Here is a 24,630-nt window from a genome sequence, read left to right as displayed (position 1 = left end):
GTCATACGTTGTCTATTAAAACAGAATTTAATAAAACATCAAGATGGTTCCCTACCTAAAGATTTCCGTTTTATCGCTTTAGTTTTCAAATTATTTTCGAAAAGAAAATATTGTAAATATTGACCACAGTTAGTTAATTCTCAAAGGACATTCTCACAACATAACCCCTAAAAATGGTTATAAGTTAAACCTGTATAAAATACATAATTAGCTCCAAAATGGGCTTGTAACAGGTGCAGCATATGAAGTCATTAAAAACCCCGCTTAGTAACATGAGAGGACTCTAACTGAAACCACAAAGGAGATGAAATACATTTTTGGTCACGATTTAGAGTTTAATCATTCTTTAACATACTCAAATTACATGATTGCAAAGAAATGTGCCTTTTTGTTATTTGCTTTAATACACAAACTGAATTAACTGCAGGCTTATAGAAATATGTGTTTATGCTAATTCATTGCATTATAAGTTCAAAGTGATTATTCATAATATAGTTCTACATTTTCTAGACTTGATATTATGTGAATAAGGCAGTAACCGAATCAAATCATACACTAACAATTGACTTGGTATAAACTTTGCACTAGTCCTGCTAAAAGGTAACATAGTTTAGCTACTTTTAGGTGATATATAAGCTATTTTTAAGTGATATCGTTAAATGTGTTTAATAGCCTTGTAGGGTAATTGTAGGTACAATTTAGGGTAATTTAGCTAAATATGGAATGGAAAAATGGAATCCAAACTGAATTGGTATCTTAACATTTTTAAAAAGTCATAATTCTGAGATATTATCTAATGAATTTGACTTTTCTGATCATTTATTGCATTTCCCTAAGACACTGCTAGAAGTGGACTTCAAAACATATGTTGGTTAGAATCTTCTACTGTCTTCTCTAAGTTAATGTAATGCTAATACTTTAGCTAAGTTCGGTTCATTAAGAGAAGACGGAAGTGGGCTTCAGGGAACGCTCTCGCTTTGGCGGTTAGTCTTCCTGCGCAGCGGAAAAAGGCGGAAGAGAAAATCATCTTGGTTGTAGTCGGGCCAGGTTTGGTTGTGCTACTGCAGCTTGTGTGTGACAGATTCAAGGCAACATTTTGGGTCTGTCCGCCGTGTTTACATCTGAGCCTCGAGTTGAAAACAGCACCGAACTGCCAGGGCACCAGGGGGGATGGAGTCTCACGGCAGGGACGAAGTGAAGGGACCGGTGCTGCACATCGTGGTGGTTGGATTTCACCACAAAAAGGGCTGTCAGGTAGGATAACCTGCTCCATGCTAACAGAGGCTAACTGCTAACTGGCTCAGTTTATTGGGTAGACATAAAGGCGCATTCCCACGATATTTATGGAAGATTTGTATGGAGGATTGTGCTCCAACACACTGACAGTATCTGTTTTTTTAAAATGTACTTGGAATTCATGATCCTTCAGGGGTTATTATCATAATAGTTAATGATAGTAAATGTTAGTAGATGCTGTGCGGGTCCTGCAGCAGTGCAAAGAGGTGAATATCAGCTGTTTGTTTTGGACTTGCATGGTTATGTAACATATGTTCTGCTGCCAGCTCGCACATCTCTCCAGTTCAGTGTTTCCAACAGAACCTCACACTTTCTTTTTCTTTCTGTTCGACAAGGCCGGAGACAATTTATAGACCGATAACGAATGAGTTGCCTGGTCTGTTGTTATTTTTTCCCCCCGCATAAATAGTTAAACATGATTATTGGAGAGGTGTAAGAGCAAATTTGAACTTTGAGGTTGTCATATTTAGTTGATTTGGATATCTTTTACTGAAAACTGTTTTGAAATCAGCGATACTACAGTAATTATTAGCACTCACTGATTTAATCTCAAATATGAATTATTTTGAACTTATTTTCTGTGTTTATTCATAATTGATCTAAAGCATGATCTGGACATGTTTGATTGAGTTCATGTTACTAATTAGATGTGATCTCACAGAAAGAGCTGCTAAAACCAAAGTTAATGCACAATCTATTTTGACTATTAAGTCATAATGTTAATCAAGTGTAAAGTAAAAAGCCAGTCATGACGATTTGCAGCCTCACATCTAATAGTGTGGTAAACTAAATATTTTAACAAGAATCCCTAAAATGTTGTTGTTTTAGCTGCTTGTCTCTGTTTCATGTTGCTCTTATCTGAACATTTTCAGTTGTTGCCTGATTCTATTAGTAAAATTCACATATTCAAAGAGATTTACTTTTCTCTGGGAAGTTGTTCTGCTCTGTTTTCTGTCTGTCAGATGTTGTAGCCTTTAAATGATTGATTGACTCATTAGTTGCATGTTTGTCCACAGACGTGTTCTCCGGACCCTCCTGCTGCAGCATTATTGAGCTCAGCGAGACTTTCTGGAAAGAAAACTAAAGGAAACCTTTTGTTTTATGACCTAATTTTTAACCAGATGTCACAAGTTCAGCTAATAACTGATATTTTCCCTCTCAGAAATGTTAGTTAAAATATTGAAACGTGACTCATCCTGCAGCTTCTTCTGTTTCCCTTTCTGTCATTTTGGTTTTGAGCCTTAAATCAGGTATCGGGTCACTAATTTATCAGGTGTAACACTGTAGCAAGTTGAGCTCAAATCTTCTAATCTTTGGCTGAATGCTTCAAATTTAAAGCTACTTGCTTTGCAATTTCTGTGTTTTTTAGCCTTTTAAGAGTCCATTTGAGGAGGAAAACTACATTATTATTTTAAGCTTAATAAAACGATCTGAATTAATGAAACAAAATCCTACAAAAGTGCACGAATTAGAGACGTTTAGTTCAGATATTTCATTGATACAAGGAACAGCAGACCCTTAGTTTTCTGTCATTCAAATACGTCTGCTTCTGGTTGCTTTTTAACCAGTTTCCGCGTTACAGTCTATCAACTCGCTGGCATTTGGCCTTCTGCCTCCTTCAAGACCAAAGGAGCAGTAAACACCTGCTAATTAGGGAAATTGTATATGAGGTCAGGGGCTCTAATACAGCCTGTAAATGCTCCTGCTTCTTGTAAAATGCTTTAAATGTACAGACTCACAACCGAATGCTGCTCTCCATCTGTCAGGCAGCTGCTGTGCGAGATAAAAGCTTTAAAAAAAGCATCTTTTTTAATGGAAAGATGAGATCGAAGCCTGGACAAAAGCACAGTGTTTGTTGCCTGTGGTGGGGGGTCATCTGATAGGGGTCAGCGATGTCCAGCTGGGCAGAAGAAGATTGGGTTGTTGGCTCTTTAATCTGTTTACTGCCTTCTTCTTCCTCATGTTCACCTGCTGCCTGTCCTGATGGTGAAAGAAACGTTTAAAGAAGTTTGTAAGAAGAAATCCAAACTTTAACATGTAAATAAACTGTGGACACTGAAGTCTTTTTAGCCTCTATTTACCCAGCTTAGTCCCACTGAAAGATCTCTCTTACTGAGGGCAGCAGCACAGTTGAATTCAAACTTGCTCACAATGATTTCACAAGAGCTTTAAACCCATTCAGTGTAGCAAGGACCTGGATTTGAAGCTCACATTGTAATTTATTCTGAGCATTAGGTTAGGGATCCACATTATTGGATTTTCAGCCTATATTTTGCAGTGAGTGATGGCTTTTATTTCCTGGCTGTATCCAGCGCTTGGAGAAGAGACTGCTGGTGAGGTTTTGTTTCGCCATCGATGACCGGAGATGGTTCCTGTATAATTTGGGCTCACCTGAACATAAATTCGCTTGGGCGGGAGATTGCTAAAAGAGTCTTTTATCACAAAATCCCAAACAAGCTCATGGTTCAGTTTTAAAAAACTTGAAAAGAACATCACTGAGACACATCAGCACAGAAAGCCTCCAACAAAAGACGACAGGGCTCCAGTTTCTACTGGAAGAACAAACGTTTTGACCAAGCTTTTGTTCCAAGCATCGTCCCTCCAGAGCAAGCGGCGGCACCTCGCCCTGTTGTGGCGTTCAGGACGAGCAGGTTAATCCCGTTGCAGGCTCTTAACTGTCACAGCAGGCGAAATGCTACGAAGTTTTTTGTGGAGCTCGCTGGAAACAAAACGAGGTCAGCAAAGGTGTAAAAAGGCCACGTTGTCCTGCAAAAGTTACAGTTTTTGAGAAGTGCATGGCAAAAACATGCTCTGATGTGTGAACTGGAAGCTAAAAAATGGTGAGTTCACCCCTGTTCAGTATGATTGAACTCTTTGAACGTCATGGTAACTACATTACTGCTGAAATAATCAGTCATTTTATAGACGTAAGCCTCACAGGAGGAATTTAAAGCAACAGTAATTAGCTCATCTTAGTATTTTGTTCAAATTTGAAAGGTTTTTGTGAGAGATGCTGCTTTTTTTTCAGCTGCTGCGCTGCAGTTCCTTTTTTCTTAAAGATACTCCGAAGGTTTTCAGTTGGATTCAGCTTGGGTGACACACTTGACCAGGACAAAGTTCTTATTTTTCATCTTCTTTAGAAACTCTAGTGTGATTTTGTTTTGCAGTATTACAACCAGTATTTTGGTTTTAAACTGTTTTCCTAACTGATAGTTGCTCACGTTCTTGGTGTGAGTTCAGCTTTAAATAATATTCACTTGCCGGGAAGCTTTAGTCTGAGTGGTTTTATATGGATTCATCGTCATCAAAATTCCAAATCTATGATTGCTCAGGTAGTAGGGATGGGAATCGAGAACCGATTCTCTTTGAGAACCGGCTCCCAGTAGTTAGACTCTGTGGAATCGTTAATCCGCCTGCCTAACGATCCCATTTATAGGTTCTGCTAACGTCTGACGCATTTGCACGATGACGTCATGTGCACGCTTTGTATTTTGGCACAGAATGTTTCCAACATGGCGTCGAGGCAGAAGCGCTCCAAAGTTTGGTTATATTTCACCAAAAGGACAATACTAGGGCCAGTTGCAACACGTGCAGAGCTTTGATCACATCGAAGGGGGAAATACCTCCAACATGCTGAAACATTTGACCACACAGCATGCCATTACTTTTGCATGAATGTAAAGTCTTTGACACGCTGCTAATCGATGGCGGCAACTCTTGCGAGAGAGCTTGTGGCACAGCATCATCCGTCTCAAAAGTCCCAGGAAATATAAATTTCTCTGACGTGCCGCTATCGCTATGGAAATGGCAGTAAACAAGCATGTCTCCCATGAGTCTGAGCAGAGCAGTTATTAATAATAATATTATTAATGAAAGAGGTGGTGTCCTCTGGTGCTGGTTAGCCACCACAGCAAAGGAGACTCATAAAACCCCTTCACCATGGTGCTGCAGACATTTAACCTACTCTGACTCTTCTTGTATGTGCCCGTTGAGTTTCAGTCTGTTGTCTTATAGATACTTATAGTCCTGCACGATCTCCACGTCCATTCCCGTAATGGTCATGAGGGTTACTGGACCCTGTTCGCCTCAGGTCCACCACCAGTTCTGTGGTGTTACTGATGTTCAGCTCAGAATAACATCGTAAATGTTGTCAGCAGCATGTTCCACTGCTTGTTAGCAGGGTTTGTTGCTACAGATGTCAAGTGACTTGATTCCTGGTCTGTTATAGTGGTTGAATAGCCCAGTTTAACACTTCTATTAGCCTCTGGAAGCAAACTAACCACCACTGCACAACCACCAGAGCATTTTCAGGCACCCTGGTCTGGTCTTGGAATTTCTACTTTCTGTAGAAACACGACAACAGCGGTGTAAATATGGCCTTAAGGGGCCGTTCGGGTCATCCCCAGCCTTGTGATTTACACTACAGTAGGTTGTGGTTGTGATAAGAGGGAAAGGGAATTTTTGACTATAAATCTGTTTTTGTATTTCTTGAAAGCAAAAGAAAAAATTAGGTTAAAAAAAAAAAGGATCATTGAACTGAGCTGAATCCTGTTTGTAGTTCTATCCAATATATATCTTGGAGGAAATAGTTGCCTTGAATTCTCTGTCCTGTCCTCAGGTTGAATTCTCCTACCCGCCGCTGATGCCAGATGAGGGTCATGACAGCAACCTGCTGCCAGAGGAGTGGAAGTACCTCCCTTTCCTGGCTCTTCCTGATGGAGCACACAACTACCAGGACGGTATGTTGGAGCTGCACTCGATCAGGGAATCTGAATGTCTTTGAAAGAAATCTTTGATTTAAGTTTCTTTAAAAGTCCCATGGCATGCTTTTCCATCCTGTCTGGCTTGTCTAAATGATTAAAATGATGTCTTATCAGGTTTTTAATGCAGGTTTTTTAATATTTTGAAGATTTTTTTATTTTTAAGAGTATGCCGAATGAATGAACGAATACGTACTATAGCTCTGATAGCTCATAGGTGTTGTTATGTGGCTACTTGCTGCTATAGGAGAGCTAATGGAGGGATTTCTACACAGGCACTCTACTGGGACCACTTCATCCACACGCACCCCTGGAGCACAGTTTATTTACTCCTTTCTCTGTGACAGTCGGCTAACTTCACACGGAGTTTGCTACTGATAGTTTTGTGCAACATGGCAGGATATTTATCAGATTTTGACAACGTGAACGACGACTTTGAGTAAGATGGACGTTCTTACCGGAGTGAATGAGCTGTGCTGCAGCCATGCAGGTGGCTGAAGTGGTCCCAGTAGAGGTGTGTGTAGAATTCCCTCCGTTAGTACACGTTCGTTCGTTCATTCATTCGTCTTAAAGTATTGGTGAAATGAAGACAGAAAATGCCTTATTTAGAGGCTGCATCGTCCCTGCCCTGTTCACTCTGTTAATTGGATATACGCTGATCGCGAGTTATCTAAATATCTTCCGAAGGACGCCGACTTTCGCCAAACTGTTCTCGGTGAGTAGATAAACATACTTCATGCCAGAAATAAGGTCTAGGTTTAAAAATACCGGAGTTCCCCTTTAAAACATTTGAGGAAACTGGACAAGTGGAGGACAAAAGAAGTGTTTTTGTCCAGTTTTCAGGAGCTGGCAGAGGTTTGTGTTCCTGGCTGACAGGTCATCTCATTTTTATTCATTCTGATGTTTATTTTGAACATTAACTCGTGTTCCACGTCTGTCTGCAGGTTTTATGCATTTCACTCCTGCTGCATGATTGGATAGTTGGATAATTACAGGAATAAGCTCATGTTCATGTGTTCCTGATGTAAATGTAATTGTGAGCTTTCAGATTGAAGTTGTGCTGAACTGACTGAACTGATGTTAAATTAAAAGCTAAGAAGAGAAGCCAAGTCAAAGGAAAGTCTGCTCTCCTGTAACTCCTTCCATTTCTGTCATGACGTCTTGGAAAGCACTGACCTATAAACCAAACCAAACCTCTGTCCACTGCTCTGGTCATATTTCTGTATTTCAGACGTTCGGGCGCCTCAATTTGCAGAATTCGCTGTTTTCTTAAGAGCTGTTTTCTCGTATGATTGTGTGTTTGGTTCAGCCGCTGCCTCCTCTGATGTCTGCAGTGTAACCTTTGAAACCCAGCTGTCGTTTTGTGCAGAGAAAATCTTTCCTGCGTTATTAAATGCTCTTCACCTCCTTAGATGAAATTGAGGGTGATTGTTGTGACCTTTTGTTCACTTGAGCTGCTTCTCTTATTCAATTTATAAAGGCTTCAGGCAGACTGTGACATTATTTCAGGCCTAATTAGCTAGATAATCATTTTTAGTACATTTTAACGTACCGTTTTGTTTTGTTTAGGCAGAACTGTCAATTTTACATGTCAGGAGTGACTCTCCTCATCGGGCAGACTACATACAGCAGCCATATGATTAATTTTCAAGATATTATTTACACCAAAATCCACCAATTTTCAGTTTTCCTGTCTATGACCCGGTGGCCAGCAGATCAGACTCAGAGAAATCAGACACACTCCAATACAAGCGTGTTTTTTACTGAGAGTCAGGAAAACTCAAAGCTCCCAAAATACAAAGACAAAATACAAGACTATTAAATTATTTTAGCATAAGTTATTTTGTTATTTATTTTAGTAGCATTGATTGTCATCTAAACTAATTTATTTAGCCATTTATATGTATATTTTTATATTAATTTAGGATTTTGACATTCCTCCATATCTTTTGTCCAACACTGCACATAAAACTTAACAACAAGCATCACAATGGAAATAATATTTACCAATTTAATGCCATGAGAACCACAGTCATTGGTCTGATTATGGTTTGAAAACTTTAGCCTCAGGTCGCCTAAAGGTGCTGCTGTAGATCCCTCACGTCTCCTCTAAATGTACCTGTGGATCAAAGCACAAAAATGAGTGTACACTAATATGACTGATCCTTATGTTTTTCAGATACGGTGTATTTTCACCTGCCGCCTCTCAGTGGAGACATGAAGTGTGTGTATGGAGTCTCCTGTTATCGCCAAATAGAAGCAAAGGTCAGTGAGTATTTTTTTTATTTACTTTCAAAGAAAAGAAGCCTTGTTTTGAGAAACCAAACTAATGAGAAAATTTTTTCTTTGCATTTAAAGCAACACTAGAGACGTTTGTAAACCTTAAAACTATGTGTTTCTGGAGTACATTGACCTCTGTTATGCACATCCATGGGTGTGAAACTGCCCTGGACCTCCTGGGGGCTGACACACTGCAGTTCACGACTTTGGTTTCCTGCCTTGTACCTCCTTTGCATCCTGTGATCTCTTCAAAATGACAACAAAATGTATCTGTATGGCTGTACGTGTGCAGGGTTCACATGGAAATGTGATTTTATGGCAGTGGTGTTATATCCCACAACTGTAGGGAGAGGCAAAGTGCAAAAAAATTGGTCAAATTTTCCAGGGTTACTTTAAAGATTGGGGCATTCATATGAACTTCAGGAAGGTTGGAGTAAGTCTGGGCGAACATTGCTTGACAGATGAGACACGCACATAAACAAACAGTCATCCTTACATATAGTAACAAGCAGTTATGATAGACTGTCGGATGGCAACTATTTGCCCATCCCTGGGTGTCGGCTCACACTATTTATCTAATGAGTAATACTCACAAGTAAAATGTTTGCTTTGTGTAAGCACAAGTTACACAGATTATTTTACTAATATCTTATACCTGCTTCAAATTTAGATTACACAGATGGCGTGTTGTTGTGTGCAGTTTATCTTGTTAAACTTGAAAAGTGGCTCATAAGAAACAAGGATGATGGTAACTAATTCCTCTAAACAACTGATGTGCAATGAAGCCTTTGGTGGATTTTCCTGACTCTAAAGAACTTTGCGAAACCTCTCTGACTTGGCAAAGATTTAATGATAAGACTGGCCAGCTATTATTCTATTCAATTTTTATTCTCATAAATTAAAGTAACTCCTGTAGAAGTCCTTCTTATAAATATCCATCACAGTTACTGTTGTTTGTTTCTACTTAGGGAATCTACTAATTCTACTAAATCACAGCCATGAGCAGAGTCTCCTATACTGTCACCCTTTGGTAACACTATGAAGTTCAGTCTATTTGCTTTAAATCGGTTAATGATCTTTTTTCTGGGTTTTACAAAGATTGCTTCAGATTTCAGACTACCTGTCTGCTGTGACTTCTACAACCTCCTCTGCAGGTAGGGGCTTTAAAGCTGAAGCACAGCAGAGAGGGAGGGAGGGGAAGGGATTTACAAGTTTTAAGCCAATTTTCTTCTTTGGGTTACCACATTCTACTTTAATAGTGTAAATACTGATCTGCAAGATGATGTAATTGCTTCACATGCACTGAAATGGCCATTTATTGGGTTAATTTAGCTAAAAGCGCCACAGTTTTAGGTAAAACCTTTTATAGTTTTAGCCAAAACCTCTACTGTTTCAGCTAAAACCTCTACCACCACAGAACCAAAGATCTGCAAGATGATGTAATTGTTTCACATGCACTGAGATGAAAATTTAATGGGTTAATTTCGCTAAAAGCTCCACAGTTTTAGCTAAAACCTCTATAGCCTTAGCTAAAACTTCTACAACTTTAGCTAAAACCTCTACAGCTTTAGCCAAAACCTCTACTGTTTTAGCCAAAATCTCTACTGTTTTAGCCAAAATCTCTACAGCTTTAGCCAAAACCTCTACTGTTTTAGCCAAAACCTCTACAGTTTCAGCCAAAACTTCTACAGTTTTAGCCAAAACCTCTACAGCTTTAGCCAAAACTTCTACAGTTTTAGCCAAAACCTCTACAGTTCTCAATTCTCAAGGCTGCATGATGTGTACTGTGGAGTTTTTACTGTGGAGTTTTGTTAGAGAAAATACTAAAAGCATCAGTAGCCTCCTAATATACCACATAGGTGACTCTACACTTCTGAAGTACGTGCACTCCTGGTTGTCACATTTTGAAATGAATGAACTGGACTGGTCTGAAGAGAGCAGTGACCTCTGCCTGATCCAACATCAGTGTTGGACGTCACCAGCGCTCATGTAGCAGAAAGGGAACAAATCCTTGCTTATAGGTTTAAAAAATCAGTGGAAAGCCTGAAAGCAGACGAGTGAAGGGCTGTTACTTCATACTTCAGAAAGAAGTCGCTCCCCTGATCTCTATGATGGTTAAAAATCGAAATATGTGTTTTTTTCACAGCTATTTATCTTTTAAATGTTTTTTTTTAATCCCTCTTTAGGCCTTAAAGGTCCGACAGGCTGACGTCACCAGGGAAACGGTTCAGAAGAGCGTCTGCGTTCTCAGTCGAGTGGTGAGTGAGTCACATGAGGATAAAGTCATCTTAAAACCTAGTAGAATCCATCAGGTTTATCATTAAAAAAGGAGTCAAAACTCAAGGCTTTGAAACGTTGCTGTAACATTACATGATGAGAGAAAAAGGAGGGAAATTTGTGGATGTTTAGTTTTCTTCTGATATCTTCTGTTTTTCAAGAAATAAGCTAATGAGGCTCTGAAGTATGTTTGGTCTTTTGTGGTATAAGATTTGGTGATGACTTTTTAACGATTTAACGTGTTTATTTAAAGCAAAAGTTTTCTCTACTTTGCGGAAGATGTTGTTTTTGGAGTCCAGTCAGAAGAAATGATCCCTGACAGTTTTTATGGTGTAAATGACTCCCGTTGGGTCCACTGCTGACACAGCATGTTGTTTTATTTGCAGCCTCTTTATGGTCTGCTTCAAGCTAAACTGCAGCTCATCACACACGCCTACTTTGAGGAGAAGGACTTCTCACAAATCTCCATCCTAAAGGTCAGAAAGAGACCCTGTCTGGCAGTGTTTTAGCTTCCTGTCGTCAGGTCCGCTCACCTCCTGTTTTCATTTGCAGGAACTGTACGATCACATGAATGGGTCTCTCCGAGGTTCAGCTCTGGACGGATCACAGGTTTATCTTGGTAGACGAAACATTGCATATGTAAATAGACTGAAATAGAATGAAATACCCTTCATTTCTTTATTTATTTGTTAAACACAAAGTTTAGTTGTGTTGGATTCATTCTTTAGACCATATTTGTTTTTATTTTTTGGCTCCATCTGGCTCCGGAGCGTGTGACAGCTCCATGAGAAATGTTTGTCCATTTCTCTCTGTGGGGAAATTCAATTTGTTGACACACAATTCGGTTTTCTTCTCATAGGGTTATCACCAAGAGATCTAATCCTACACTTCCGGCACAAGGTGGAAAATAACAGATTTCATAACAGATGTATATATATATAAGCAGTTAGATTAAAAAAAAAAATCCACTTGATATACCAGTCCTGAGCAAATATTTTGATCTTTTTAGGTTCTCATCCTTTTCAAGCTCATTCTGCTGGAGAAGAAGGTGAGACTCCAAACTAAGATACAACTTTTCTTCTTTGTGGTTTTAGTTTTTTAGACATGATTCTACATATCTGTTTGTTTTTCAGGTCCTGTTCTACGTGTCTCCTGTCAACAGACTTGTTGGAGCTCTGATGACGGTTTTATCACTATTTCCAGGTCAGAACTCCCAAAGAAGACAGTGATTTTGCACATAGAAATAGATAAACAAAAGAATAACTTCACTTTTATTTGAATCACTGCAGCAGCTTTAGGAGGTAAACAAGCAGATGGATATAGAAATGAGTTCAACATGATGGTGCTGATGTTTATGCAGGTATGATCGAGCATGGCCTGGTAGACTCCTCCCACTACAGACCTAAGAGCAGCATATCAGAGGACCCGAGTCTAGTGGAGAGCGTCTCTGCAGCAGAGGAGTTTGTTTCGGTGTCCGTCACCGACATTGCCAGCTCCAACCTAGAGCTGGAGGGGAGGGACTCGGTCCAGCCTGCAGCAGGGTCTGTGTCGTCTGGAAACGGCACAAACGCCGACAATAACCACCTCAAACTCCCCTCGCGTACTTCTCCAGAGTCCTCCGAGAGCGACTGGGAGACTCTGGACCCCAGCGTGTTGGAGGAAGGAGGTCCCAAAGAGGCAGCTGAGACGGGGCCGGAGCTCCTGGACACCTTCGACTCCAACCCAGAGACGCCCATCACTGTGCAGCCGCAGGCGGCCGGCGGTCAGGGAGCGGTCATCCAGGGCCTGGTGTCGGGTCTGGAGGAGGATCAGTACGGCCTGCCACTCGCTGTTTTCACAAAGGTAACTGCAGCTATGTGTGTGATTTTACTGATCAAACACGATGTCTTATTGATGGTGTTTTTATAGCAGTAAACCCAGAGAGTGTTTCGCCTAACGCCTCATGATCGCAGGAATTTACTCAGCTGCAAATGTGATACTCAGGATTGAGTTTTTACAGTGTACTGTTTTGTTAAAATGTCCTTTCTGCATTATTAAGTCAAATAATTTTAGATATGAAGCTGTTTTTGTTTTTCAGATAAACTGATAGTTAAGTTGTTCCTTGGTGGATTTAAAAAAAAAGTTATGACACAATATAAGGGCCAAAATGAACACTACTTTATCACTGCATGTTCTGATGTTGGGTGGAGATAAGCAGCCATCCAGCCTTTGTAAACACAGTAACCTTTGCTTTTTGCTGTTTTCAGGGTTACCTGTGCTTGCCCTACATGGCCCTGCAGCAGCATCACCTCCTATCAGATGTGACGGTACGGGGCTTCGTCGCCGGGGCGACCAACATCCTCTTTCGCCAGCAAAGGCACCTCAGTGACGCTGTCATAGAGGTAAGTGTGTTACGATCTCTGTGTGTTTACGATCTCTGCGTTTTTGCGTTTTTAACATCTGGAGTAGAGAAAGTGACGAGATTATTTGCTGCTGCAGGTGGAAGAAGCTCAGATCCAGATCCAGGACCCTGAGCTCCGAAAGATCCTGAAGCCGACAGTGGCAGACCTGCGATTCGCAGATTATCTGGTTAAACATGTGACGGAGAACCGGGACGATGTGTTCCTGGACGGGACGGGCTGGGAGGGCGGAGACGAGTGGATCAGAGCCCAGTTCACCCTCTACCTACACTCTTTACTGTCCTCTGCGTTACAGCAAGGTAGGAGGATCTGTAGAGCAGAGCCACACAGACTGAAGTTAGTTAACGGCTCATTTAGGAAGCCAAAGGTTTGTATTGTCACCACGTGGGAGCAGTACACATCTGAACTATGCTTTATGTTCTCACCTGAGCTGAGACCGATAATAACGTGCAGAAATACACCAGAAAGCTTTTTGTCCTGAGTTTGCAACTGAAGCTGATCCCTTACTCGTCGCCACTTTGTTTCCTGCGTCTCTTCCCTTCAGATAACGAGAGGCTGCTGGCCGATTACGGGGCGCCTTTCTTTGGAGCCTGGAGGATCACTCACAACTTCCGTGTATGGTACAGCAACAAGCATCCCGGCATGACCGCCGTCACCCCGGGGTAGGTGAACAGCAAGGAGGCCGAACTCCCCGACTCTGCATGAAGCTTTGAGTTACGATAACTTGATATTCTCCACAGACCATGAGCCATGATGACCTCAGATGCACAACTACAGGCGACGTACTACACTGTGTTGTGATTTATTGAAAAGAATCGAGGATAAAATGCAGAATTGAGCAGCAGTTTAGACAACTTTTCTAAATCGGAAGCAGTAGGATGGAGACAAATTAGAGAATTAAAAAGAGTCTTCAGTCTTAATGTTCATTGTTTTCTGTAAAAGTAAAAGTTTTGTACCTGTATGAGCTCAAATACTCTGGTAACAGGAGTAGTGTTAAGGAAAGTATGTGAACCAGAGATGGCTGTTTCGGTATGCATGAAGTCTGAAAATAGGTGTAATTTTAGCCGAGTTGTAACAAAAAATAAATGTACTATTTAGATATAACACATCGGTTTTTAAACAAGTAAACTGAAATATTGGTCATGATTAAGCAACAGTAGTATCAAATCAAAGTTAATTTAGGGCAAAGGACCTCCTGTAGTCCTGCAGCGCCGTGAGATGAGCCTCTCACTGCAGCTACTCTTCGTTTATTGTTCTCCAAAACAGAATATAATATATATGTAATCATATCTTTGAGCCTTAAAGACGCTTACACCAAACCGATGGCAATAACGAGCAGCGCCAGCGGGCGCTCCTGCTCTGTCTCCTCACATCAGGAGACAAAGTTGCACTTGAACACACCACAAAGTCGACTTCTGACTCCCATGTATGATATATACAAGACGCTGTGCAGAATGGAGCAGGAGAATATAAATGATTCAGTCAGGTAAGATAAGCTGGCAAAGCATCTTTTGTACAAAGCCAGGTCATTGTTAGCTCAGTTATCATACATTTTTAGTGTTTAGACTTAAAAACCCTGAGTTTAAATTTAAACTAACACATATTTTTTGTGTTATTTTGTTCTTCTTTGCTTTTATTTGATTTTTAAGCTTTATGCACCAAAAAAATAACACAGTTAAAGTCGCATTGATGTACAATGGAGCCAGACAGCCACAGTGGTATCTTTTACTGACCCACCTGATGACTGTTGAACATGTCGAAGCAGCCGAAGGATCCGACAGAGCTGACGATGAGAGACAGACGTCACCTGTTAAAGCTGGATGCGTCTCCTCTTCGAACCTGAAGCGATGGAATTGTGTTTCTATAAAATAATGTCATAGTTTTTGAGACACATGACCAATAATCTTCATTTTAAAAAGCTGACAAAAGCTCAATTTACAATCACTAAAAGATTTAAGCTTTTAAATAGTTTTTATTTGCTGTTTTTTAGGAGGGAAAGCTTTGGTGTTAATTTTTTTTGTTGTCTAAATGGATTGAGAGGCAAATCTGTGGGAAACTTGATCTCTACGTCGTATTTACTGCCTCTTTTCTCTGATGTAGGCACCCGTTCCAGGGCCAATACAGTGTAACAGACGTGAAACTACAACTCTCACAGTGAGTAGCCTTCGCTCTTCTACTTTCACCTCCTGATTTGAACTTCGCTGTCCACTCACTGTAAAGGAAAAGTAAATGATGAATGACAGATAAGTTCATTCAACCACTGCTCAGCTGATTTTATTCAAAACAGGTAAGTTGCTGCCACCTGGTGGTCCAACAGTGAACTGGCTCTGACTTCTAGCGTCCTGTGTCCTTGAGGAGAAAACTCAGAGCTTTAGATTAAGTGCCTCCCGGGTGCTTTTACTTTACTTTTTCTTTTTGTTTTATAAATTAAAGAAAAGGAGGGATACTTCAAAGAAGTGAGCTGCACAGAAACATATACCAACTACCTGCCATCATAAAAAAGTGCCATAAATTTATACATTTTGTAAAAATACGCCGAAATACCCCATAAGAAATAAACTGAATAAGTCAAGCCCTTATTGAACTGTATAAAATAACATATTAAACTAATTAAAGGTTAACTTTACATTTAAATACCAGTAAAGCTGCTTCTCTGGACATGTGTGAAACTGCTAATTTGAGCTATTTCAAAGCAGTCAATCGGTTTGATCCTCTTCTCGACATCAAGAAGACTTAAATTAAAGGTTTGGAAAAATTCTGAATTGGGAAAATACAAAAAGAATAAACCAAAATTTGTAAAGTGATGGCATGCTCGGTGTGCTTTTGATAAGCTGATGGTTCACCACCGTCTGTTTTTAGATGGCTGGTGATTAAATTTCCAAAGGTTGCCAGGCTCAGCGGACCCGAACACCCAGCTGTGAATACTTTATGAATGCTGTGTGCCGCAGGAGGCAGCAGCAGCAGCGCAGCGCTCTGTGCTCTGTTTGTGGATGAATATAGCAGCTCCCTGGTTGGAGGGTGGGTGGGAGTGGGGGTCCCATATCGGTCGAGGCCATTAATAATGAGCGAGTTTCATTCTCAAAAACAGAGCTGGAGACTTCTTCAGCCTCGGCTCAACTTTCATTCCAGGAAGTGTGGATGAAAGGCGACTCCGTGCACAGCTGGAGCGCCGCTTCTCGTCTTACGCTGCAGATAAATGCCACCCAACCGCACACGCACACACACACACACACACACACGGTGGTCGGTACGTCTGTCCCTAACTTTTAGGTTGAGAACACGGGCAGATCTGCTTGGCTGTGATACTCAAAGCTCTCACCTTACCTTCAGGTGTCCGGTGACATGTCCGCTGTGAGATTTCTGGTTATGTTTCAGTCAACAAACACAAACAAACAAACTGTAGAGGGTTAGTTAAGTGCAGCTGCAGGGCATCCAGTCAGAAGACTGATCAAGTTTAACTCTATGCTTCTATTTATTTTTATTGCAATCTATTCTAAGGAGCTTTAAAGTGAGTATCTGGTCTGAGCTCCTTTATTCTCCAACACAGCCTGAAGACAAGCTTTCTGTCATTTCTTTAAGTAGTCTTCAGGAATAGTTCTCCAGGCTTCTTGAAGGACATCCCAAAGCTCTTCTTTGGATGTCGGCTGCTTTTTGTTCCGTTTTCTGTCAGATGATCCCACACTGCTTCAATAATGTTGAGGTCCGGGCTCTGGGGAGGATTCATCCCTCCATAAGACCTGTTGCTATTTAACAGATAATGCACAGATTGACCTTAGTACTCCCTGTTTGATATCAGGGTCAGGAATAGAGACAATAGACTGTGTTGCCCATCAGCTTCCGCTTCCTCCTGCTCTGCATGAACTGTGGGTGTTGTGTGTCTGAGCTGCAGTTATCCCAGCGTTGTAGATCACTTAAACATACAGCAGCACCTCTTCCAATCAGGCTTATCCCAAAGATTTACTGGTCTATGAAAACCAGCAAAGTTGGCGCTCAGGTCAGAGCTTCCTCCTGGACCAGGATGGGGTAATGGCTCCGCTTGCAACGCTATAAAACTTCTAGCCTGTACGGTTATAGCCTGTATGGTGGCGCTGAGGGGGTGTCAGAGGCAGGAAGTTTGGCTCTGAGCCACCAGAGCTCCTCAGGAATAAACTCTTCTCATTTCCTGCCTCGGCTTTTTATCAGAGCGGGCCTCTAAAACGGGAGGGGATTCAGCCGAGTGCGTTTGTGAGGCTTTCTTACACGAGCTGACACGGCGGCAGATAAACGGTTCAGTCTTCACTCGACCCTCACCGTCAGATACGAATGTTTACAGACTATCAGAAGCCCCACAGACTTTATCCACCCTATGAGGGGTTAGGGCAAAAACTTTAAGGCACTATGAAACGGGACAGTTCCACATTCAGGCAGTAAAGTAGGAAAAGTGTTGGGAAACCTCAGACTTAAACAGAAACACTTTGTCATACAGGTATAATAATCAGAGTTCTGTGCTTTTATACACTTTCAAATAGTTTATTAAAAAGATGAATATCAGCTATTAAAACATGTTCAATGAGTTTTTGAGCTGGCAGTGACTCCCAGTAAAGATATAAACCATCAGAAAAGGTGTTTTTTTTTTTATTACTGATAACAACTTTGAACTCAAGTTAAGGTGTGAACCTTTAAACATGAGTCAACAGTCTAAGTCAAATGATTTTTTTTTTTAAAAGGCCCAAATTAAGACTGTAAATCAGATCTTTAATGTAATTTCCCACTTTGCAGGGGTGGAGATACTTAATCTCATCACACTACATTAAGAATTTCTTGAAGAAAAGAATAGAAATGAATGGAAAACAAATCACGTGGCAGATTATTTGTAGAAGCACGTTTGAAATTCCTCTGGATGTCCGTCAGTCTTCGGACATTTTCCTGACAGCAGAACACTGTTTTCCTGCATCGGTAAACACAGAGCTATTTTCCTGCAACCTGAGACACCTCAACGGGGGGAATCAGGGGTTAGTGGGGCAGACGCTGACTGGTCTGATGGATCCCACTTGTCAGGATGTTTGTTGGGAAAGTAAAAGTGTCCGCTGAGTTCATCCACTCCGCTCATCTCGACACTGGATCAAAAAAAAGGAAAAACAAGTGGCTGCGGCTGACTTCCCTGTGATTGTGAAGCACTGTGGGGCTAAAACAAGGCGACCTTTTTCAAGTTCCCTCGTCATCAGCTTTGGACAAAGAGTAGCTGGTGGCGGAGATGTTCTCAGGAAACTGAGTCATGTGACGAGCCTCACGGCTGCAGGCGAACACACACTGTTAGAGGATCTTTCTTTATTGTCAGCGTCCCACATCAAGCTACATAAGAAGCTGTTTATTTGGGTCAGCCAGCTACATGGAGAGCGTGCACACAAGCTCAGGGAGAGTGCAGCTTTTTGTTACTTTGGAGACCAGAGTGAAGGCGGCTGATAAATTTAGATCTGAGCCATAAATCTGCCACCGTTTCACCAAATTTCACCTCAACATTTTTTTTAATTTTCTCACACTCCTAAACTGCAACTACATTTGTCTATGCATTTGTTTCCTCTCTAATTTATTTTCATATTTATGAGCTTTTAGATCTTTTATTTTACCAGATGTGTAATCGTTACAACGATGAACATATTACAGAATGAGATGCTTACAATCTTAAAAGAATTCAGGGTGTTTACACGTGTCAGTACCAAAGAAAGTGAGTAATATCCTGAAATGTCATTTTAGACAAAAAAGAGATAATCTGGCAACATGTAAACTGTATTTTTATTATATCTGTTCAGACAATAACTGTGTCCCGTGGACGTGCCGACATGGAGCTAGATTATTTTGTCCTAGCGACAGGCGCCTAGCAACCACCTTTTGTTTGGTGAATGTCGTCGCCGTCCGTGAGTGACGTGGAGGACTGACAGCAGCACACGTTTCAGTTTTTCTCCGGTGTTGTGTTTCACATGCAGACTTCACATCCTGCAGGTCTCTTTGCTCTGAATCTTTGCAGATGTATTTATTTAATGACAGCTGTTTTTTTCACTCCGTCACAAGTAGAAATTGTAGTTTATCGGTCTCCCTAAAATCCAACTGTATAACTGTGATTTTTCAGGCTGTCGGATACACAAAACAGTTTGAGGAAAGGCACTTTAACTCCATTTACTCACAGATAACGTCAGATTTTCTGCCCAGATAAGCATCATAGTTTATCATAATTAGAAAATACTTAATCATGATAAAGATATTTAACTTAACCTTGCAGAAGAATTACATCTTTTATCACCGTTACAATATCTATAATAAGAGCTTGTATAGTAATCTTTGAATTACTTTATTTGAAAAATAGTAAGAATATTTTATCATTTTTACAAATTCTTTACTGCATGAGATCAAATAATCATGAGATCATTTCTCATAATTAGATTTATTTTTAGAATTATAAAATGTTTCATCTTTTACCACAATTAAAGGGTCTTGTGTAGGATTTTTGTGTCATATTGAGATACATATAGAAGACCATACCATCACTACAATGTCTTTGATGAGATAATAATATTCAATCAGAGCTTTTTCATTGTAATATTTAATCATTAATACAACAGCTTTATTATCTGATTTTTATTTTTTTTTAACTGTGAGATCTTTTAGTGTTGTCTTGAGACATTTTATCGTAACTTTGAGATCTTTGGGGAGAAAAGTTAACATTTTTATGAGAATCTTTCATCGTATTTACAATTTTTTTAATGTGAAACCTTATGATTGTGAGATCTAAATCTTATATTGACCAAAAACTTCCATGATAATAAGAATGTATTATTGTACAAGTAACGTAATTATTATTTCTTCTTCTTCTTGAAATTATCACCAGTCCCAGCTTCTTCATTACTTAACATTAAGTCTTATAATGCTTTTCTTTTCTGCAGTTATTTAAGAAACATGCTTTATATCTGGACCTTACTTTTTATGAGAACAAGGACAGTAACCTAACCCTTGAACTGATTAAAGCATTTTTGGCTTCATATGAGTACATAAAGATGACTGAAAATATATTGTTTGGAAACCAGAGATGCAGGTCTCTGTTATGTAGTAAAACAGACAAAGAGTGAGTTTATTTTTAGATGAAATAACTCCCTCATGCGTGGATTGTGAGTGACAGATGTCTGCTCTCTGCAGCTGCTGACACATATTCCAATCGTCTTCTTAACCACGCTGCCGTTGCCTAGATGATGCAGGAGCGAGATTCCTGCCGAATGTCAAGTCAGCGGGGAAAGGTTGCATGCTGGAATCGAACCAGGCTGCTGTTCAGATGAAGGCAGGCAGGGCTGACTTTAGCCGTCCATTTGTTGTGAAACATAGCCAGCTTGTTTCCGTTCTCAGGTCAGATTCACCACCTGTGGCAGCTGCTCAGTCTCTGCTGTTGCATAATCCTCACCAACAGGTTGGGGCAGCATTTAGCAGCAGCAGTTATGTGTAGATTGTTTCTAGGAAAGATGAAAGAATTCAAAGTCGCATCGTAGAAGAGGAAGGCATACATTGCTGGATTGTGATCCTGTTTTCTTTCTGCAGCTCGGTACAGAACAGTGAGCGAGGGAAGAAGATTGGGAACGCCATGATGACTACTAGTCGCAGCGTTGTCCAGACCGGGAAGGCAGTGGGTAAGAAAGCTCTCAAGCTCAACCCAAATGACACATCTAAGAGCATGCAAGTTACTTTTTGTATCTGTTTTTGTTTTGGCGCTGGAAATTTTAAGTTCTTCTCCTCATCTCAGATGTGCTCTAAACAAAATGACCCAAAAATTTAGTCCTCAGTTGGTGGTAATAAAGTTCAGGCCAGAAATACATTTAAAGCAACACTTAAGATGTTTGTAAATTGACTTTTGTTATGCACATTCCTGGGCCTGAAACTGCCCTAGAGTAACCAGCGCTGAGATACCGCAGTTCACGACTTTGGTTTCCAATCCTGAACAACATTTTATTTCCCGAATTCTTCATATTTTTTGTGGACTTTTTATGGCTTTTTATTCTCTTCGCCATGACAAAATCTTCATGTGTTTGGCTGTACATTTGCAGGGCTCACACGAAGATTTGATATTTATGACAGTGTTGTTGCATTCTACAACTGCAGGGGGAGCCAAAGAGTAAAAGATTAGTCAAATTCTCTATTGTTACCATCTTGATAACCAGCTTTTATGTGTAGGTGAAGACATACACTCAGAAATGTTTTTTAAAAAATCTTTGAAAATGAAAAGTCTCTGTTTTCAACTCTCAGGTCAGTCAGTGGGTGGAGCGTTGACCAATGCTAAGTCGGCCATGTCTTCCTGGTTCTCCACGCTGGCCCAGCCCGCACCAGTATCTGCCCCGGCTTGTCCTGAGCCTGCCACCGAGGTTAAACCATAACCGTCTGTGTCGCAAAAAACCTCACTGACTTTTTCTTCCTCCTTGTCCCCTGATTATGAAGCTTTAGGGTCAGCAGTGTGAAAGTTGGTTTTATTAAGGGCGTGAGCAGAAAAACAAACATCTTTTCTCAAGTTCAGATGGGAGTCTGAACCCTGAAACCCAGCTGTCACTGAGCCCTGACTGGAGATTCTGGGCTTTTTCCATCATCATATTATCTGGATGCCTGTACAGACAGGAAGGTAGAAATGCTGTTAAACTGCACGGTCCATAACCACTGTGAGGCAGAAACTGCCACTGCTTTTGATCAGAACCAGAAAATTCAGGAGGCTACATTAAGTCTGACTACCTGTTTTCCACTGCTGCAGTTAATGTTGCTGAACGTTGTGACACTAAACCTGTGAGACAGTAAAGATGCTGTCCTTGGGTGTGTGGGATCCACTCTTTGCTGCGTATTTATACAAGTTTGTCAATATTTAGCTACCTTTTTTTGCTGCAAAAAATATATAAATTACCCGTGTCACATGATTTGACCACATAACATGAGCTGTGACACCTTAAACATTTTAATTGATTACATTTTAAATGAATTCTGACTCATTTTCATCAGTGCCTCTGTAGTAACACTGTGGTTGTAGTGGTGAAGCATAATAATTAATAAAATTCATGTTGAGTGACTTAAGTATAGCCACAACTAACTGTTATTTTTATTAATAGTAATTTTGTTGATTATTTTAAAGGCAGTTTGACTAATTTAAAAAATTGTAGAAAAAAAAGGAAAAAGTATTAAGTAATTAAATATGATTAGCATGTGAATAAAATGGTATGTTATCAACAACATGGTGCTAGCTAAATAGATAAAATTCAGTGTTGGTAAAAAGCAAAACAAAAAGTTTTAGCTAAAACATTTTAGCTAGCTAAAAAAGGCTAACTTGTTAGTTCATCTGGTTTAAAATAATGAGCAAAAACAAACATTAAATCACACATTTAAATAAGACTTAGTACAATTTATTTCTAACATGGTTGTAGTGGATTAATTTAATAAAGACAATGGTGTTACAAAGACAAGATTTTGCAAAATGCTGCTAACATGTTTAGCACTAGCTTGCATGCTAAAAATGCTAAGTGTATTTGATTCTGTTATTAAATTTTAGCCTTCAAATGGTGCTCATTGGCTTTGATTATTACATTATAAGTTGTGTACACAACTCAGGAACTTCTATCTAGCTAAATGGCAAAAAATAAGAAAAACAAGATATTAAGAGATGGATGTGTGTGCAAAGTTAGTGAGCCAAGAACACAATAATTTGGAAAATCAAGGAGTTGTAAAAAATAAAATGAGATGATAAACATTATAGGGGAAATTGGAGGTAAAAATATGTTTACCTAAAGGTAAAGATGCTTTTTAAGTATGTTATTTTTTCTTATTATTAACCAACTAGATGGTTAATACTACCCCTACCATACTTAGTACATTGTTATATGCAGTTAGAGGTATTTTTCACAGAAGCCTAACCATCATGAAAAAAGTATGTTGACGCTGTATTTACACAAACTGAGTTTAACAACATAGTATCAAGCACACCCAATGTGCAAAGAATCTCATTAGGCTTTATCTTAGTTTTCACGTTCAACTGGGTAGCTATAATTTCTTTATTCATGTTTGTGATAGCATTTCAAAGAATTGCAACTATTTTTGTGAAATTCTGAGAAACATCTTTTTTTACATTTTTTTAAAGCATTTTTTTAAAGCAGCTTATAAGAATATTTAGCTATTTCTGATTAACGGTTAACTAAAAAAAAAAGATCAATGATTTTCCTTTAAACTTTTCAAATATTCAATCAGTAGTTGTGGCTGTAGATCTTTCACTCAGATTTTCTTTTGAAATTATTTAAAAAAATGAATTGAGAACAATGTCCTAAACCTGGTGTTTGACAGAACTGTACAAAATAAAAAGGTGTTCAGTGACATCTGATGCAGATTGAACACAGGTCACACGTTGCATCAGGATTGAAAGGAAGAAGCAGGCAGGTGTTATCACAGGTTAAAATGAACTCTGCTACCACAGCAATGTTATTACAGAAATCTTGTCTTTGAGTGAAAACGCCTCCACCCCTCATGAAGGACCCTCAACAAGCTGTGTTTGCAGGGTGTTTGTAACTCTCACCCAGGTCTTTTTTACTTTGCTGTCAGTATACATAAATGAATATATATTTGAAGAACTATATTTAGTAAACTCGAAGATAGTCTCAAGACAGATAACTTATTTATATGTTGTGTAACTTGTTAAAGCAAAATATCCATGTTTTGTCATGAGAACACTGGAACAAGTGGACCACTGTGTTTATTTGCACAAAGTAGCCATTATATTCTCTTTCTGTGGATCTTTACCTTGTGTAACTGTAATTTTCCCTCCATGTAATCGACTACGGTTGATTTAAAGTGGTCCAGTGGGCATGCTCTATTTGCTTCTAAACGTTTTTGACGTCTTCATGCCTCAACAAGTTCTCCGGCTGTCGACTCTTCTCTGGATTAGGATTTCTGAAGTAAGTACGGTAAAAATATCGACTGTTTATGTTTCCTTTTTTTTTTTTTAATCCTCTGATGATATCTCTTTATTTTGTATTTAAAATATTTGAATGTATTGTGAACTCAGATTCACAGAATATTTTCATGACGGATGCTTTTAATGTATTGGAGAAGGAAATGATTCTATACTATCTTGCTGTATTAAAAATAATAAAAAATTGCACTTTTATTATTTTTTTTAGTGGCAGTTTTTATCTTTTATCCCCCTGGGATTAAATGTAGGTCAGCCTGACAAAAGTGGTGGCAAATGCATGTTTGTTGAGAGAGCTGCTGTTGTGGTGATGGCACATGCCTCAACAAAAGCACACCATGTTTTGTCTGGAAAATATTCGGCAGCATAACAGAGACCAGTGAACCCAGTGACTTCAGAGGCCGCTATAGCCTAAAGGGAAGCAGAGATTCACAGCCAGCGTGGCCACTACATGAGAGGTATTCTACCAAATAAACAACCTGAAGCTACAGTAGAAGTAGTTATTTATTCTTTGTACACCTTTGGAAAACTGGAACCACTGCAGCACTGATGTCCGTATGTTTTCGGCTTAAAAAAACCTCTCCTCTCATTTTTTTCTTTTCTGGGATAATATCTTGATTTGAAAGTTGTGGTTGGACAGTTATGCTTTGTGATCTGTGGCATTATATTG

The 24,630-nt window shown here is 39.7% G+C and overlaps 2 protein-coding genes across 2 annotated transcripts in view; one reads left to right on the top strand and one right to left on the bottom strand.

The window, feature by feature from the left end:
• Nucleotides 1-24,630, bottom strand: part of LOC140284586 (E3 ubiquitin-protein ligase RNF31-like) — a 423,699-nt gene that overhangs the window by 28,837 nt on the left and 370,232 nt on the right. The window lies entirely within an intron of this gene.
• Nucleotides 1,006-24,448, top strand: avl9 (AVL9 homolog (S. cerevisiase)). The gene is made up of 16 exons (XM_072378495.1): nucleotides 1,006-1,254; nucleotides 5,915-6,035; nucleotides 8,236-8,321; nucleotides 10,523-10,594; nucleotides 11,000-11,089; nucleotides 11,166-11,232; nucleotides 11,473-11,513; nucleotides 11,623-11,661; nucleotides 11,747-11,816; nucleotides 11,974-12,455; nucleotides 12,860-12,994; nucleotides 13,092-13,311; nucleotides 13,557-13,674; nucleotides 15,113-15,166; nucleotides 20,573-20,661; nucleotides 21,275-24,448. Exons 1-16 carry the CDS (start codon nucleotides 1,171-1,173, stop codon nucleotides 21,400-21,402), a joined length of 1,896 nt encoding a protein of 631 aa, XP_072234596.1. The 5' UTR covers nucleotides 1,006-1,170; the 3' UTR covers nucleotides 21,403-24,448.

The sequence above is a fragment of the Leuresthes tenuis genome, unplaced genomic scaffold, assembly GCF_036924035.1.
Source record: "Leuresthes tenuis unplaced genomic scaffold, fLeuTen1.0.hap1 SCAF_24, whole genome shotgun sequence".
In the NCBI taxonomy this organism is placed as follows: domain Eukaryota; kingdom Metazoa; phylum Chordata; class Actinopteri; order Atheriniformes; family Atherinopsidae; genus Leuresthes; species Leuresthes tenuis.
This window is presented reverse-complemented; position numbering and strand designations above follow the sequence as displayed.